The sequence below is a fragment of the Gopherus evgoodei genome, chromosome 7 (genome assembly GCF_007399415.2).
Source record: "Gopherus evgoodei ecotype Sinaloan lineage chromosome 7, rGopEvg1_v1.p, whole genome shotgun sequence".
Lineage (NCBI taxonomy): Eukaryota > Metazoa > Chordata > Testudines > Testudinidae > Gopherus > Gopherus evgoodei.
This window is the reverse complement of record NC_044328.1, coordinates 71,061,396-71,075,375: the sequence shown is the minus strand read 5'-3', so window position 1 is coordinate 71,075,375 and position 13,980 is coordinate 71,061,396. Positions and strand designations below refer to the sequence as shown.

At 44.7% G+C, this 13,980-nt stretch overlaps 1 protein-coding gene across 4 annotated transcripts in view; it reads right to left on the bottom strand.

Moving 5' to 3' along the window:
• WASHC2C (WASH complex subunit 2C) overlaps nt 1-13,980 on the bottom strand; it is a 61,359-nt gene that overhangs the window by 4,145 nt on the left and 43,234 nt on the right. For 3 of the 4 annotated variants that reach the window (XM_030571024.1, XM_030571021.1, XM_030571022.1), the window contains 7 exons: nt 13,325-13,453; nt 13,025-13,120; nt 10,849-10,971; nt 7,462-7,524; nt 5,735-5,947; nt 1,503-2,108; nt 721-895 (listed from right to left, as the gene is read on the bottom strand). In XM_030571024.1, the coding sequence (XP_030426884.1) occupies nt 721-895; nt 1,503-2,108; nt 5,735-5,947; nt 7,462-7,524; nt 10,849-10,971; nt 13,025-13,120; nt 13,325-13,453 (1,405 nt within the window). The remainder of the gene's footprint in view (nt 1-720; nt 896-1,502; nt 2,109-5,734; nt 5,948-7,461; nt 7,525-10,848; nt 10,972-13,024; nt 13,121-13,324; nt 13,454-13,980) is intronic. The other variant, XM_030571023.1, reaches the window with a different exon arrangement.

Genomic DNA, 13,980 nt, shown 5'->3' with positions numbered 1-13,980 from the left:
TGGTCAGAAATTGTGAATTCATCTGAACTGAAACTGTTCGCTGGAAAACGCTCAGTTTGAACAAAATTTTCTGTTTGAAAAATGTTTGGAAACAGTTTTGAAATTGTCAAGACATCCTGGAATGAAAGTAGTTTTCCTTATCACATGCTTTCAGATTCATTCTGTCCGAATTTCTATTGACACATTTCATGAAAAGCTCTTGGGAAACCATGCTCAATAGTTAAAAATTAAGACTGGATTTTCAGAAGCACTCAGCACTAAGCTATCTCCACTCTCATTGGAGGCAACTGGAGTTTTACCATTGACATCAAAGGGAAGAGATGGACATCAGGGGTGATTGGTTTGAAAGTCCCACTCCAAGTACTTGCAGCCAGTTTATGCTATCCTCACTCACTGAATAGTACCATACACAGCAGAACTAGACCCCATTAAAATCAGTGGGAAGCATCTGTCAAGTGAGGCACTCCTCTGTGAAAGGAAAGCCAACACAAACTGGCCTCTAGTGTAAAATATTTAAGCCTGCTGAGCAGACACTTATAAAGATGGATATCTCTACACTGTAAATCCAGCATAGAGAGGATCTGTGTGGTGGTAGTGGTGGGAGGGGGACGGGGAGAAGGGGGGCGGGGGGGGTTCTAAAACCCATCCTCTGTCACTCGGAGATTTAACACACGGCCAAATCAAGATAAAGACAATCAAGTAATATCAAGAAGGCCTTACCCATATCATCATCAAATATGGATTTGGATTCCACCTTTTTCTTGGTCTTCTTTTCTTTTGGTTTTATGGTGAGATCCGCAAAAATGTCAGTGTTATCATCAAACAGGTTAGAATCCGGCACACTCTCTTTTGTTCTGTTCAGAGGTTTAATGGCTTCTGTTGCGAATATATCATCCTTGGAGCAAAGCATAAATTGAACCGCATCAGTACAGGACATAACTGAGCATTCGGGTTCAGCTACATGCAGCAGTAGATAGAGTTGGAAGTCCTGTAACTACCCTGGGCACTGCAACTCTATCAGGTTAGGATTAGGTCTCCAATTTGGCACAGAGATCTAGTCATTGCTGATACTGCACAGACCAGGTGCAGGACATGTAAGATCAAGGTTAAGGGGAACAGACAGGCCTAGGCAGGATGGGGGCCTAATTCCTGCATTACCATCAGCATTGTTGTGTAGCTCAGTTACTCCTGTCACATAGCAGCAGTCAGGTCACAGAGAGAGCTAACTATTCCCTTAGCAGGAAGAGAGCCAGGTCCTCAAACACACCCACTGTCTGTCCACATGCCATCCATTTTACCCTCTGCTCTGATAAGGAAGAGTGAGGTTCAGAGGACAGCATTTTCTACAGCTCAGCAGAGGACCAAGCCTTACTTGGCCCACACAGGCCCCATTCCTTCTGTGCTGAAGGCAGAATGATTTTGCCCTGGGCCCTAGTGATATATTTCCTCCCTTTCTATTCAAGGGAAAAAAAAAAAAAAAAAAACAATAAATCAGCCATTACCTCAAAGATATCTTGGGCTTTTGGGTCCAAGTCTTGCTGGGTGGTGGGTTTCAATCCCTTCTTCCTCACAGTTTTCTGACTAGTGAAGAGATCTTCATCCTCCAGGAAAGAGATGGGGCTGCTTTTCTTGGATGCTTTCTGCAGTATGGGCTGAAAGAGATCATTGCTGCCCTGATCATCCAGCACTGACAGAGCAGGTTTCTTCTCACCACCATTAAGGGGCTTGCTGGCCAAGATCTCTGGGGTTTTAGCTTTGGCTGCTGGCTTCGACATTGAATTTTTCACGAAGAGATAGTCGGACCCAAACAAGTCATCCTCTTGGCCTGTGCCTTTCCCAGAAGGGCTTCCGGCCATTCCAGGTGACAGGCTACCACCATCTGTTGGTGATGGCAGCTTAGCCACCAACATGTTTTCTGTGCTTCCCTTCACATTTGGCTCAGCAGTGCAGAGCTCCTTTGCATCCACTAATGCAGAGCCCTGTCTGGGGACCGGCAGCTGCGGCTCCTCTGTGCTGTTCAGCTCCTCGTTCTCGCTGGACTCTTGAGCAGCTAGCCGCCGGGCTGTCCTGGAGGGAGGCCTTCGTTTGCTTGTCACCTTGATCCTGCTCTGTGAGAAGAGGGAGATCAGGTTGTGTTAAGGGCTTGAAGGGGGGCATGCACTTGACAGGGACCCCGCTCTCCTCATGTTCTAGCTTTCCATGTTTTATTCTAGCACATGATGGGGACCCAATGACCTCCCAAAATCTAATCCCAGCTCTGAGAAGGCTTTTGTAGTTTTTTGTTACATGAACATTTAATTAACATTAAGGAAAATTTAATATTAGAGCCACCACACTCTGCAAACTTTCAGATTGCCTCAGCGCCCACTGTAAGGTAGATCGGCAACACAAGAAACCCGAGGCAGGCAGATAAAGCAGGGTGCTCAGATCACAGAGCGAGTCAATGACAGAATACAGAATAAAACTCAGGGCTCCTGACCCTCAACCTTGTGCCATAACAGTATTAACAATCGCAAAAAAAACACCTGCATCGAGATCAATGAACAACTCAAGTCCACTGGCTGCTGTTCAAACTATCAATCCTTTGAGACAGGCTATTTAGTTCAGTGCAGAGAGCTTTCCTTGACAGTTCTTGCTTAATTAGCATTAGTCACATTACACAAGCAAAATTAACACAAGTGAAGTGTTGGTATGAAGGTTCTTTATTGGCTTGGGTTACAATCCTGCAGCAGTCTCGCAGTAGGATTTTGACAGAACCAAGAAAAAAAAAAACAGTATTTTGTTTTTTTTTAAAAGAACATAACGGCCTTACTGGTCAGACAAAAGGCCCATCTAGACCAGTGTCCTGTCTTCTGACAGTAGCCAATGCCAGGTGTCCAGAGGGAATGAACAGACCAGGTAATCATCAAGTGACCCATCCCCTGTCACCCATTCCCAGCTTCTGGTAAACAGAAGCTAGGGACACCATCCCTGCCCATCCTGGCTAATAACCACTGATGGACCTATCCTCCATGAATTTATCTAGTTCTTTTTGAACTCTGCTATAGTCTTGGCCTTCACAACATCCTCTGGCAAGGAGTTCCACAGGTTGACTGTGCGTTGTGTGAAGAAATACTTCCTTTTGTTTTAAACCTGCTGCCTATTAATTTCATTTGGTGACTTCTAGTTCTTGTGTTATGAGGAGTAAATAACACGTCCTTATTTACTTTCTCTACATCAGTCAAGCTTTTATAGACCTCTATCATATCTCCCCTTAGTTGTCTCTTTTCCAAGCTGACAAGTCCCAGTGTTATTAATTTCTCCTTATACGGAAGCTGTTCCAGACTCCTAATTTTTGTTGCCCTTTTCTGAACCTTTTCCAATTCCAATATATCTTTTTTGAGATGGGGCGACCACATCTGCATGCAGTATTCAAGATTTATATAGAGGCAATATGATATTTTCTGTCTTTTTATCTGTCCTTTTCCTAATGATTCCCAACATTCTGTTAGCTTTTTTGACTGCTGCCACACACTGAACACATGTTTTCAGAGAACTATCCACAATGACTCCAAGATCTCTTTCTTGAGTAGTTATAGCTAATTTAGACTATCTTATATGTATAGTTGGGATTATGTTTTCCTATGTGCATTACTTTGCATTTATCAGCACTGACTTTCATCTGCCATTTTGTTGTCCAGTCCCTCCTACTTATTTCAGATTTTATTAGTCATATGATCTAACACCTGAACACAGATTTGTCTATTTTAGCTGATCTTTTGAATTTCGTTTATTTGAAGTACAGCCTCCTGCAGTTCACCCTGCTGCTGCAAAAACCTGAAGGCTTTATTCTAGTCCCTGTAGTACCGTGTACAGGCAGGGAGATTTTGCAGAGCTGGGGGGGAGGTAAGGGTGGGCACCGACATTCTCCATGTTACTGAGCGCTATCCTGAGCGGAAAGCAGAGTCACACAGGTTTGCTGTGCCTTCAGGGTGGGGGGTTCTGTATCTGTGAGAGGAACACAGTAGTTATATGTCTATCATGGGACATAGGTCTGTGTATTAACAAGGGTGTGTTTGGAGAGTAGTGATCCCACGTGGATGGGAGACGCACTTCAAGAGAAACAGCAGAACTAAAATTCATTTGAAAATTTAACACCATTAATTTGGGCTTGAATAGGGACTGGGAGTGGCTGGCTCATTACAGAGGCTTTGCCTCTCCTGGAATTGACACCTCCTCATCTATTATTGGGAGTGGACTGCATCCACCCTGATTGAATTGGCCCTGTCAACACTGGTTCTCCACGGGTGAGGTAACTCCCTTCTCTTCATGTGTCATTATATAATGCCTGAATCTGGAACTTGCACTCCATGCATCTGAAGTAGCAAGGTTTTTTTTACACACACAAGCTTATGCCCAAATAAATCTGTTAGTCTTTAAGGTGCCACCGGGCTCCTTGTTGACTTTAAGACTGATCCCTGGGGAGGGGGGTAGTTTGAAAAGGGAGGGAGAATGCTGGGACAGTTGATTTGATTCAGCCTTTTGGGGCAAAGAACAGGGGTGTATTACTTTAGGACTGTTTTATATCTTAGGGAATTTAAGATTAACCTAGAATTAAAGGCTCCAAGAAGCAACAATACTGGGTAAAATAGCACAAAGGGATAAATGAAGAACATTTCACAGTGTGCTCTCTCGTACATCTATCGCAGATCGGTGTGGGAAGAAATGAGTGTGGAGGTTCCCCATCCTAAAGAGAAGTCTGAGGTTGTGCAGCCCATCCTCTGTGGCTAGACTCAGGTGCTACAACCTTTCCCCTTTACAGATCATGCTGCTTATAGCATTAGAGAAGGGTTTTCACAGCACAGTGCATGTGGCACTGGAAATAAGGATTCCTGCAAGGCAATGGATTAGTGCTAATTCGTAAACTCCACAACCCACCAGTACTAAGGGGTCATATCATCCATTATTATAGCAACATCTGCTGAGTCCTTGTGGCTTCCTCCTGCTTCTTGTCTACTAATGATCAGTCTAATTATGATAGAAAAATCAATGTTACGACCCTCAATTATCTTGTTCAAGTCACTTCTATTGAAAACAAGAGATTTATGATCCATAAACCCCCACACTGAAATTCTAGTTGCTCGGTTCAATTCCATTTAAAGATCCATTAAACCCTTAAGTACAATATGGCATTTACAGTCAATAAAATAACAGCATGAATGGAAAACCAACTACTCAGGAGGGAAAGAGCGGTCATTTCAGAGCAGCAACTTCCCCCTCTCAACCCAGAGTGGATTTATTGCTCAGGCAGGAATCAAGAGTGAATGCCCTGGAGAACGATGTTCTTTATCCACAGAACAGGGACATAAAGAACCAGTTCTTTATGCACTGAAAGCAGCATCACTGGTTTCTTCTGTAGCCCTTAAGGTTTTTCGTGGAGAGATGCCTCTATAAGGATTAGAATGGAGTTGTCTCTCAACTAGATTTGACAGAGGGTTATGCTGAAGTACAGCTGCTATCCTTCTGTGGCCTAAACAGTGTTGTCTTGTTAGAGGAGGAAAATCTTCTACTTCTGTAGACCCCAACTGAGCAAACCACCCCTACATGCAGCAAAGTACTTAAGGCACAGGCCATAAAACCCAGATTTTTAAGATCACATAACCACTGCTCAAAACACACAGTTCTCTACTGAATTTTGATATCAATTTGACTCATTCACTCTGAAAGCACCTTAGAACCTAAGCACAGAGATTACCTTATTAGCATTGTGCAAGATATCCACTTGCATGGGATGATCAAAGCTCACACCAGCCTCCTCACTGTTTCCTGCAGCAGAAAAGGTTTCAGCACTTCTTATACCATCTGGCTTGTGCAAGGGAGTCTCCAAATTTGGCAATGCAGGCTTCACACTGGAGATCTTAGGAACTGCACTGGGTAGTAAGGCTGCTGGGTTAATAGCTAAATTAGCCTAAAAAACCATGAACAAAATTGCATTAGTGTTTCTGTAGAGACAGATGTGTACCAAAGAAACAGCATGGTCTAGTGGGTAGGACACTAGGCTAAGACTCAGGAGTTTGGGTTCTATTCTAGCTCTGTCACTGATCTTGTCCAAGTCACTTCACCCTTCTGTGCCTCCCTTTCTGCACCTTCATTTATCCTTTACCTGTCTCACTCGGTTTTCACAGAGCTTAACGTAATGGGGCTCTGAAAAGATGCTACTGTAATACTGAATTACAAGCAATTCATGGCCAACTGTCCAACAAGTTTCTGTACATGCTTGAGAAAAGCAGTGCTGAAGTTACAGTAAGTTAGGGAACAGTCCCCCTCAATTCAGATGAAAAATTACAGATACCGCTGCCCAGAATCAGCCTCCATACTGAACACAAGAAAAAAAGCATTAAACATGCAGTATATAGAAAGCAACAATTGAAAATCAACTGCGTCTGGAAAGAAGCCTGAGGGCTTGTCTACATCAGAAAGTTGCAGCGCTGGTGAGGGAGTTACAGCGCTGCAACTTAGGAGGTGTACACATCTGCAGGGCACCACCAGCGCTGCAACTCCATGTTTGCAGCGCTGGCCGTACTCCCGTTTTGTCTCAGGTGTAGAGGATCCAGCGCTGGTGATCCAGCGCTGGTAATCAAGTATAGACACTTACCAGCGCTTTTCTTGACCTCCGTGGAATAAGCAGGTATCCCAGCATACCTGAGGAAGCCTCTGGTAATCAAACTGGTCTCCTTCCCCAGCTTGCTCTCGCGTTCCCCGAACCCCGAGCAAGCAGGTCTCCTTCCCTGCGGTTTGCTGGGTGGTTCGGGGAACGCGAGAGCAAACCGCGGCGAAGCTGGTCTCCTTTCCCGGTTTGCTCTCACGTTCCCCGAACAAGCAGGTCTCCTTCCCTGCGGTTTGCAGAGTGGTTCGGGGAACGCGAGAGCAAACCGCGGTGAAGCTGGTCTCCTTTCCCGGTTTGCTCTCTCGTTCCCCGAACCCCCGAGCAAGCAGGTCTCCTTCCCTGCGGTTTGCAGAGGGGTTCGGGGAACGAGAGAGCAAACCGCGGCGAAGCTGGTCTCCTTTCCCGGTTTGCTCTCTCGTTCCCCGAACCCCCGAGCAAGCAGGTCTCCTTCCCTGCGGTTTGCAGGGGGGTTCAGGGAACGCGAGAGCAAACCGCGGCGAAGCTGGTCTCCTTTCCCGGTTTGCTCTCGTGTTCCCCGAACCCCCCTTGAAGCCGCCCAACAGCGCTGCAGTGTGGCCACATCTAACACCACTTGCAGCGCTGGTTGCTGTAAGTGTGGCCACTCTGCAGCGCTGGCCCTATACAGCTGTACTAATACAGCTGTAACAACCAGCGCTGCAAAATTTTAGATGTAGACATGGCCTGAGAAGATGAAGTAAAGAGGAGTTTTTAAAAAAATAAAGTGCCATTAGTGAGGCAGGGAAGATTTTTTTTCTTTGAAAGAGACAGAGTCAAAATGCCAATAAAATAATTACTTGTAGTTTTCCAATCCGAGACGAGGGCTCTTTGGTTTTAATGAGAGCAGGACCTGTGGATTTCTGCACAAAATTACACTGGATTAAAAATCAGCTGGATAAATGAGATAAAAATCTTCACGCTGATTGGAGCCTGCATTTTAACATATCTAGAGGGAAGAAGCTAGTTCTGGTCCCTCCGACTACTCAGCAAGAGCTGGAGAGGTGACCTTGTAATGAATACTTGGTTCTCAGCATAGCGCTTTTCATTCCGAAAGCCCACACAGTTAACCCTTAACTTCATCTCCCTGCGGCCCCCGCAGGCAGGCAGCTATTGCCATGTCTTGTCCTGGTCCCCGAGGCCAAACAGCACCGAACTCCTGCTTACATACCTGATCTGATCTCCTTTCACTTCCTCCCACATGGCATCTTGTCACGCCAGTGCTGCCAACCACGTTACTGTCTTCATCTTCTCTTTGAGCCAAGGGGATCTCTCTTTCCCTGCTGCCCAGTATGCATGGAACACTCAAGTCTGACAGTCTAGGCTTCCCCCTCCTCATTCAATTCCCTCCCCAAAACTCACTGCTGCCAAGCAGCAAAGGAAAGGATGGGTACCCATTTAAAAGGAGCCAGGCCATCAAGGTATGTACATGATGTACACATAACTGCATCAACTTTTTGTCACCACCTTTTCCCTCCTCCCTACATCTGTTGATGACCCACTCATGTACTGTCAAGTCAAGAGGATTGCTCTCTAGGGCAGGGGCTATGTGTTTGATTACAAGGAACCTAGCACAATTGAAGGTGCCTGAAAAAAGACCCCACCGGCTTTCTTCATTGCATTTCCATTGTCACATTGCTGCTGTCAAAGCCTCAAGTCCCTCTTCATCCTCACAACACTCAGTTTTGCCCAGCAATGCAAAGCTGCTTTATAATTTTTAGATTCCATTTTATGCTAGCTCATGCTCAAATCCGTCCGCTGTTTCCTATGCCATCCCCCTTGCAGACAATTAGATCTTTAAACAACTAAAATCAGAATATATCAGTGTACCCAATTTTGACATCGTCAGTAAGCTGAGCCACCAGGAGGCACAAGGAAACTCTAGATCACTAATATTCAAGCTGAAAAACAACAGAGCTAAAAGGACACCCAAAACACTTCAGTTCAAGCCATTTTCTTGTTCCACTTACTTCAACTCTAAAAAGTGAGTTGACAGCTTGAGGATATCTTTGGACCAATATAGCTAGAACAACACTGCATACAGCTTGAGAATAGGCCTGTTCATGTCAAATTGTGAACTTCAAATCGTACACACCGTTCGTGACTGTAACCTCCATTACGAATGCAGGGCAGCGGGCCTTGATGCTCCTTGGACAGACTGTGTTGGAGAAGCTGTGACAGAGCAATTAAGGGCCATCAACACAGAATGGCTCTTGCTCACTAGAACATTGGGTTTTCTCCAGTAGGGACAATGACTCAACAACACTCTCCAAAGGCTGACTAGGGACTAGAGCCTAAACCTACACCCAGCCTGCAGCACATTGAGAAACAGGGGACAGATTTTAATAAAGGGGTGCTTTCTCTATGTAAGGGAGGCCAGACAGCAGCAGAAGCAAGGCCACCAAGAAGAGCTGTCTGGCCCAAGAACTTGGCCGAAACTCACAACTCACAAGAGTGGTGACATCGGACTGAAGGCAATTCCCCTCAGGAGTGTGTTGCTTTCTATAGATCCTTAACATTTGTTTGCTTTTGTAAGAGCGAAAATACCCCTTTGTTAAGCCCATGAGCCCTGCTTTACTGCCATGTGGCCCCTGAAAGGGTAACCAGGTAACTAGAGTTGCCACAGCCAGGGGGACTCTTCGGAATGGAGAAGGGGACATGTTTAAGTAACTGGTGGTTCAGGAGGGCCAGGGCACTGGTTTCGGGGTCTAAAGGGAGCCAGACTGTGCGATGCTACTGCCCAAGAAGGGTGTCAACACGGGATGTGTCCCTAGAGTGCTCCCAAGAGACCCAGAGCTAGAAAACAGCAACCGGTCCGACGGGGCTTAGAAGCATCTGGGATCCAGCAGTTCGGTCTCCTCAGGCTGGCATCTGTCCAGAGACCAGGACGGGCCAGTTTACAGGGCCAGAAAAATGTGCATTTCTCAGGGCTTGTCTACACTACAAAATTAAAATCAAACTTACATCAATATATAGTCACCACAGTAATTAAAGCGGTGATTCACATCCACGCTCATGCCTTCTGTTGGGAGTGAGCATTCTTAATAGCAGCACTTCCAGCGATTGAAGTGTGGCACTGACAGCAGCAGCCCAGCTGCCCCGGTGCTGACAGGTTGGCAGGTTGGGCTATTAGCACTGGGGTCGAGGGGGGCCCCCAGTGTGAGCCCAGTGCCTGGCTGACAGCTTGGGCTGTCAGCACTGGGGCTACTGGGATGGGACTCCAGCTGTCAGCCCCAATCAGGCAATGTAAGTAACTCAGTGTCTACAGGGACACTGCATCACCCTCACTACACCGACAAAAACGTTACACCTCTCATGGGAAGTGATGTCGGCATAGCAGGGGACTTACTCTGGCGGAAGCAGCATTGTAGTCTAGACACTGACATGATTAGGTTGACATAAGGTGCCTTGCATTGGCCTAACCCTGTAGTGTAGACCAGGCCTCGGCGTCTCCACATCAGGGGTGCTCAAATTACAAGTAAAAAGATGGGCTCTCTAACTGCCAGCCCTGCAAACTCAGCCGAGCCTCCTCCATCTAGTTACAAGATGCTACGGCTGGAATCTAATTGATAATTCAGTTGAGGCACAAGCCAGAACACAATCCAGCTGCCTCTCCCAGAGCTGCGTTGGCTCTGCAGGGCCAACAGGAGTAGGAGTCTTATTAGCGAACAATAAAATTCAGGACAGGGTGCTGAACATGGGAGGGGATGTGGGGACAGGGGGAAGGATGCAGGTGTCATTAGGTAAGAAAGTTTCTTCTAACCCTAACCAAATATTAAAGCTCATGTCCATGAGAGAAACAGATTTTTTTTAAGAGGATGCAAGCAGGAGGGGAAGGTCAATAAATCTTCATTTTTCACTAAATCATTGTCAGTGGGCCCAATTCTCCATTGCCCTGCGCCTGGTGTATTCATATAGCCCAGGGCTAAGCGGGTGTAATACGCTACTGTTCTGATTCAACAGCTTTTTAAACCCAGTGAAAGAGAATGCCTCAATGTTTTAGGAAAGGAAACTGCTGTTCTAGTTTTCCCAACTACAATATTAAATGTAATCTTATGAGTTACAGCAAGTCATGCTGCTATGCCACGGATGAGGCAAAGAGTTAGTCTCCATGATCAGTTTTCACAACAAAACCAACAAACCCTCTTCTGCTTGCTTTGTTTAAACCATTGAACTTAGATGCTTACCTCAGTGGTTTCTGGTTTAGGTACCTCATCTTGTTTGGCACTCGGTATATTCTCCAGACCCTTAATGCTCTCCAGAGAAGGGCCAGAGCTGTCCTTTTTCACTACTGTTTTCTTTTCTGCTTTCTGAAATTAGAAAAAATTTTTAAAATGAGTCTGCAAAAATATTTTACGTCATAATTTTCTTTTATGGGCAGGTAAAAGACTATAGTCTTGTGCACACTGTATGCCTTCCTGTACCTTCTGAATTCTAATCAATCAATCTCTTCTAGCTTGACAAAAAGTTAACTCCTAACATGACATAAATCCCTCACATAAGGCAACAGAAGGAAGGGCTTTAAATACGCACACCCTCGCTGAAGACTGGCTCTTCGCTTGATTTTAAAAAGAGTTAATTATGTGCCAAATGCTCATAATTTTGGTAAACCCGATCCTAGGTGTGATTATTAGTTCAGTGTACCCTTTTCCAAATTAGTCTGCCAACATTATATCACTTGAAAATGGATCGAGATGTAAAGTAAGATTAAAGTTAAAGAAAAATAGGTTCAGTATATTTTAAAGCCTAAGAATTCTTAAAGTTAGCAAATGCACTCAGAACTGCTAAGAGTTTAACAGAGACCATCCAGAACCCTGCTTGTCTGCTCTTGCTCATGCTGTAGACCATACCATCCCTGACTGGTCCCTAAATGTTGTGCCTGGAGTTTGTCATTAAAACTAACTTAAGGCCTTATATTAAGCCAATCTGCAAAAGGTTTCCAAGGATATTATTTGTGGGTGAGGAGAGTTCTTCTGAGTCATGCACAAAGGGAACTACTGGCAAGTTATACTAGCAAGTGCATCTCTAAGGTCCAAGCAGGTAACAAGGATTGGATCTCTGGACTGAGGGAACTAAGGTCTGGAACAGAGAAGTCCTACAGGGAAAATCCGAGACACAGTAATGATTGCGGAGGAAGCTTGGGGAAGGTTTATAATTGACTGTTAATGGAGTTGTCCATAAATCAACCAGGTAAATAAGAGCTCTACACAGTGTGGATTCTTCAGAGAAAGGGGCGGGGGGAGAATGGAAACTCACCCACTAACACACAATTAATTTGCTAGTTGAATATACAGAAGTCAAAGAGTGTGAAGGGTAATCATAGAACTGTAGGACTGAAAGAGCTCATATAGCTCATTCCCTCCTCTTCCCTCAAAGTCATCTTATCATTAAAGATTGTTAGCTCAACCATAACATCTCCTTGTGCATGTTTTATATAACTACAGATTCTCTGTGTATACACACACACACAAACACACACACACACACACACCTGTAGAACAATAGTGTTAGTATTTTTAAATACACCATAATTAATTGTGAGGAAGATGGGAAGGGAGGGATTGTTAGACTCCTTGTTCTTCTGAATTTCTAGGTCAAAGAAGTCTAGTCAGTTCCAGATTTGATTTTTATTAGTTTCCCCAACAAAAGTCAGTTGCTTTAGGAAAAAAAATAAGTTCTAACCATAGCACAGTAATTCAAAATAGTTCACAGGCTGTTTTATGGCAAGTGCGGTTCTAGGATGAAAAGTGACTAAGTGGCGGCATTGTGGGCGTCCATGTTTATGAACTCTACTTTTCATATCAAGTGGGCTCGGCTTATTAAACCACCTTGTGAACGGTCACCTGTGCAAACTCGCCCGGGAATCAAGAAGCAAGACTGGAGTTCTTGCCATCTCACACAGTGTCACCTTTGTAAAGGTTCTACAGAACAAGTCAGGACCTTAGTGAACCAAGGGCAACTCTACTGCCCCAATGATTTTGCACAACTCTGACCAGTTGAAACAGCCAGTTTCATTGATGATGCACAAGGAGAAACAGAGTGCAACTCATTCTCCTGTAGCTTTGCTGACTCAGCAGAAGTAAAACAGAAAACAAAACCAAAAAACCATACCCTCCAAAAAAAACCCAAGCAATAAAAAAAACATACATTTGTCACTAAAATCAGCTGATGTGAACCTGAATACACACAGGGAACAGGTCTGTTGACCAAGCTTCCACTAACTGAAGAGAGTCACTTTAACAAGTTTCTATTCTAAACACAACTGATTTCACTTAGAAATCTATGTCCCTTCCCCCCCCCCCCCCCCGCACACCTTTTTTCTACATCTTTTAAAGAAGTCATTTACAATAAAAAGGCAAGTACCGGAGGCTTTGCTTTAGCAATACTGAAGAGATCATCCTCATCATCATCTCCAAAGAGCCCCCCTGCAGATGACAGCTTCACACGGAGTTTTGCAGACTGAAATAAATACAGAATGCCACCTAGGTCAAAGCCACATTTCTAGCTGCTGATTACTGCATCCACATTTACTCTGTTCTCTCTTGTGGTCAGCGACCTTATCCAGAACACTGGAGTAAGGGACATCAGAGCAACATTACAATTTGTACATTTCAAAACAATCCATTTTTAAATAACAGGTTGAGAACAGGGCTTTGAACTCACCCCTGATTTCTTGGACCTGGCAAAGAGATCAACATCAGGATCATTGTCTTTCTGTAACTTATGACTGAAGAGAAGTTCCTCATCCTGAAACACTCCAGTGCTTTTGGAATGAGAGCTCTTCTCAGCAGGCTGAGGGAAGGGGAGAAAAACCCCCACACACAGTTACAAAATCCACTAACAGTTTGTTCCCCATGTCACACTCATACACTAATGAAGTGGGATTGCAAGCCAGGCTGGTCTTTATACACACAGGCACAGTTGTACAGTTTAACTAATCAAATCAAATTAACTGAACTAAGCCCCCTGCAGCACACAATTCAACAAAAAGATTTAACCCTGGCTTAGATATAAGTGTTCACACAGAGGTTTGTATTAGTTTAATTAAACTGATTTAAGCACCAGTTTAACAATACAACTCACCTATTTAACACAAGCCCTCAGCAACGGGAAGTCTAACAGATGTCAATTCTGGTAGTCACTTATTGATGTAAAACAGACCTGGAGACTGGGCTCCAGAAGGCAGATTCAGACACCAACATGAACACACCCACTGCAAATTACTGCAGCGACACTGAGCGTAAAGCATGGAGCAATTCATAGTTGGAAAAACTGTCTAACTCTAGGGGAAGTTAAGCTCTGGAACAGGCTTCCAAGGA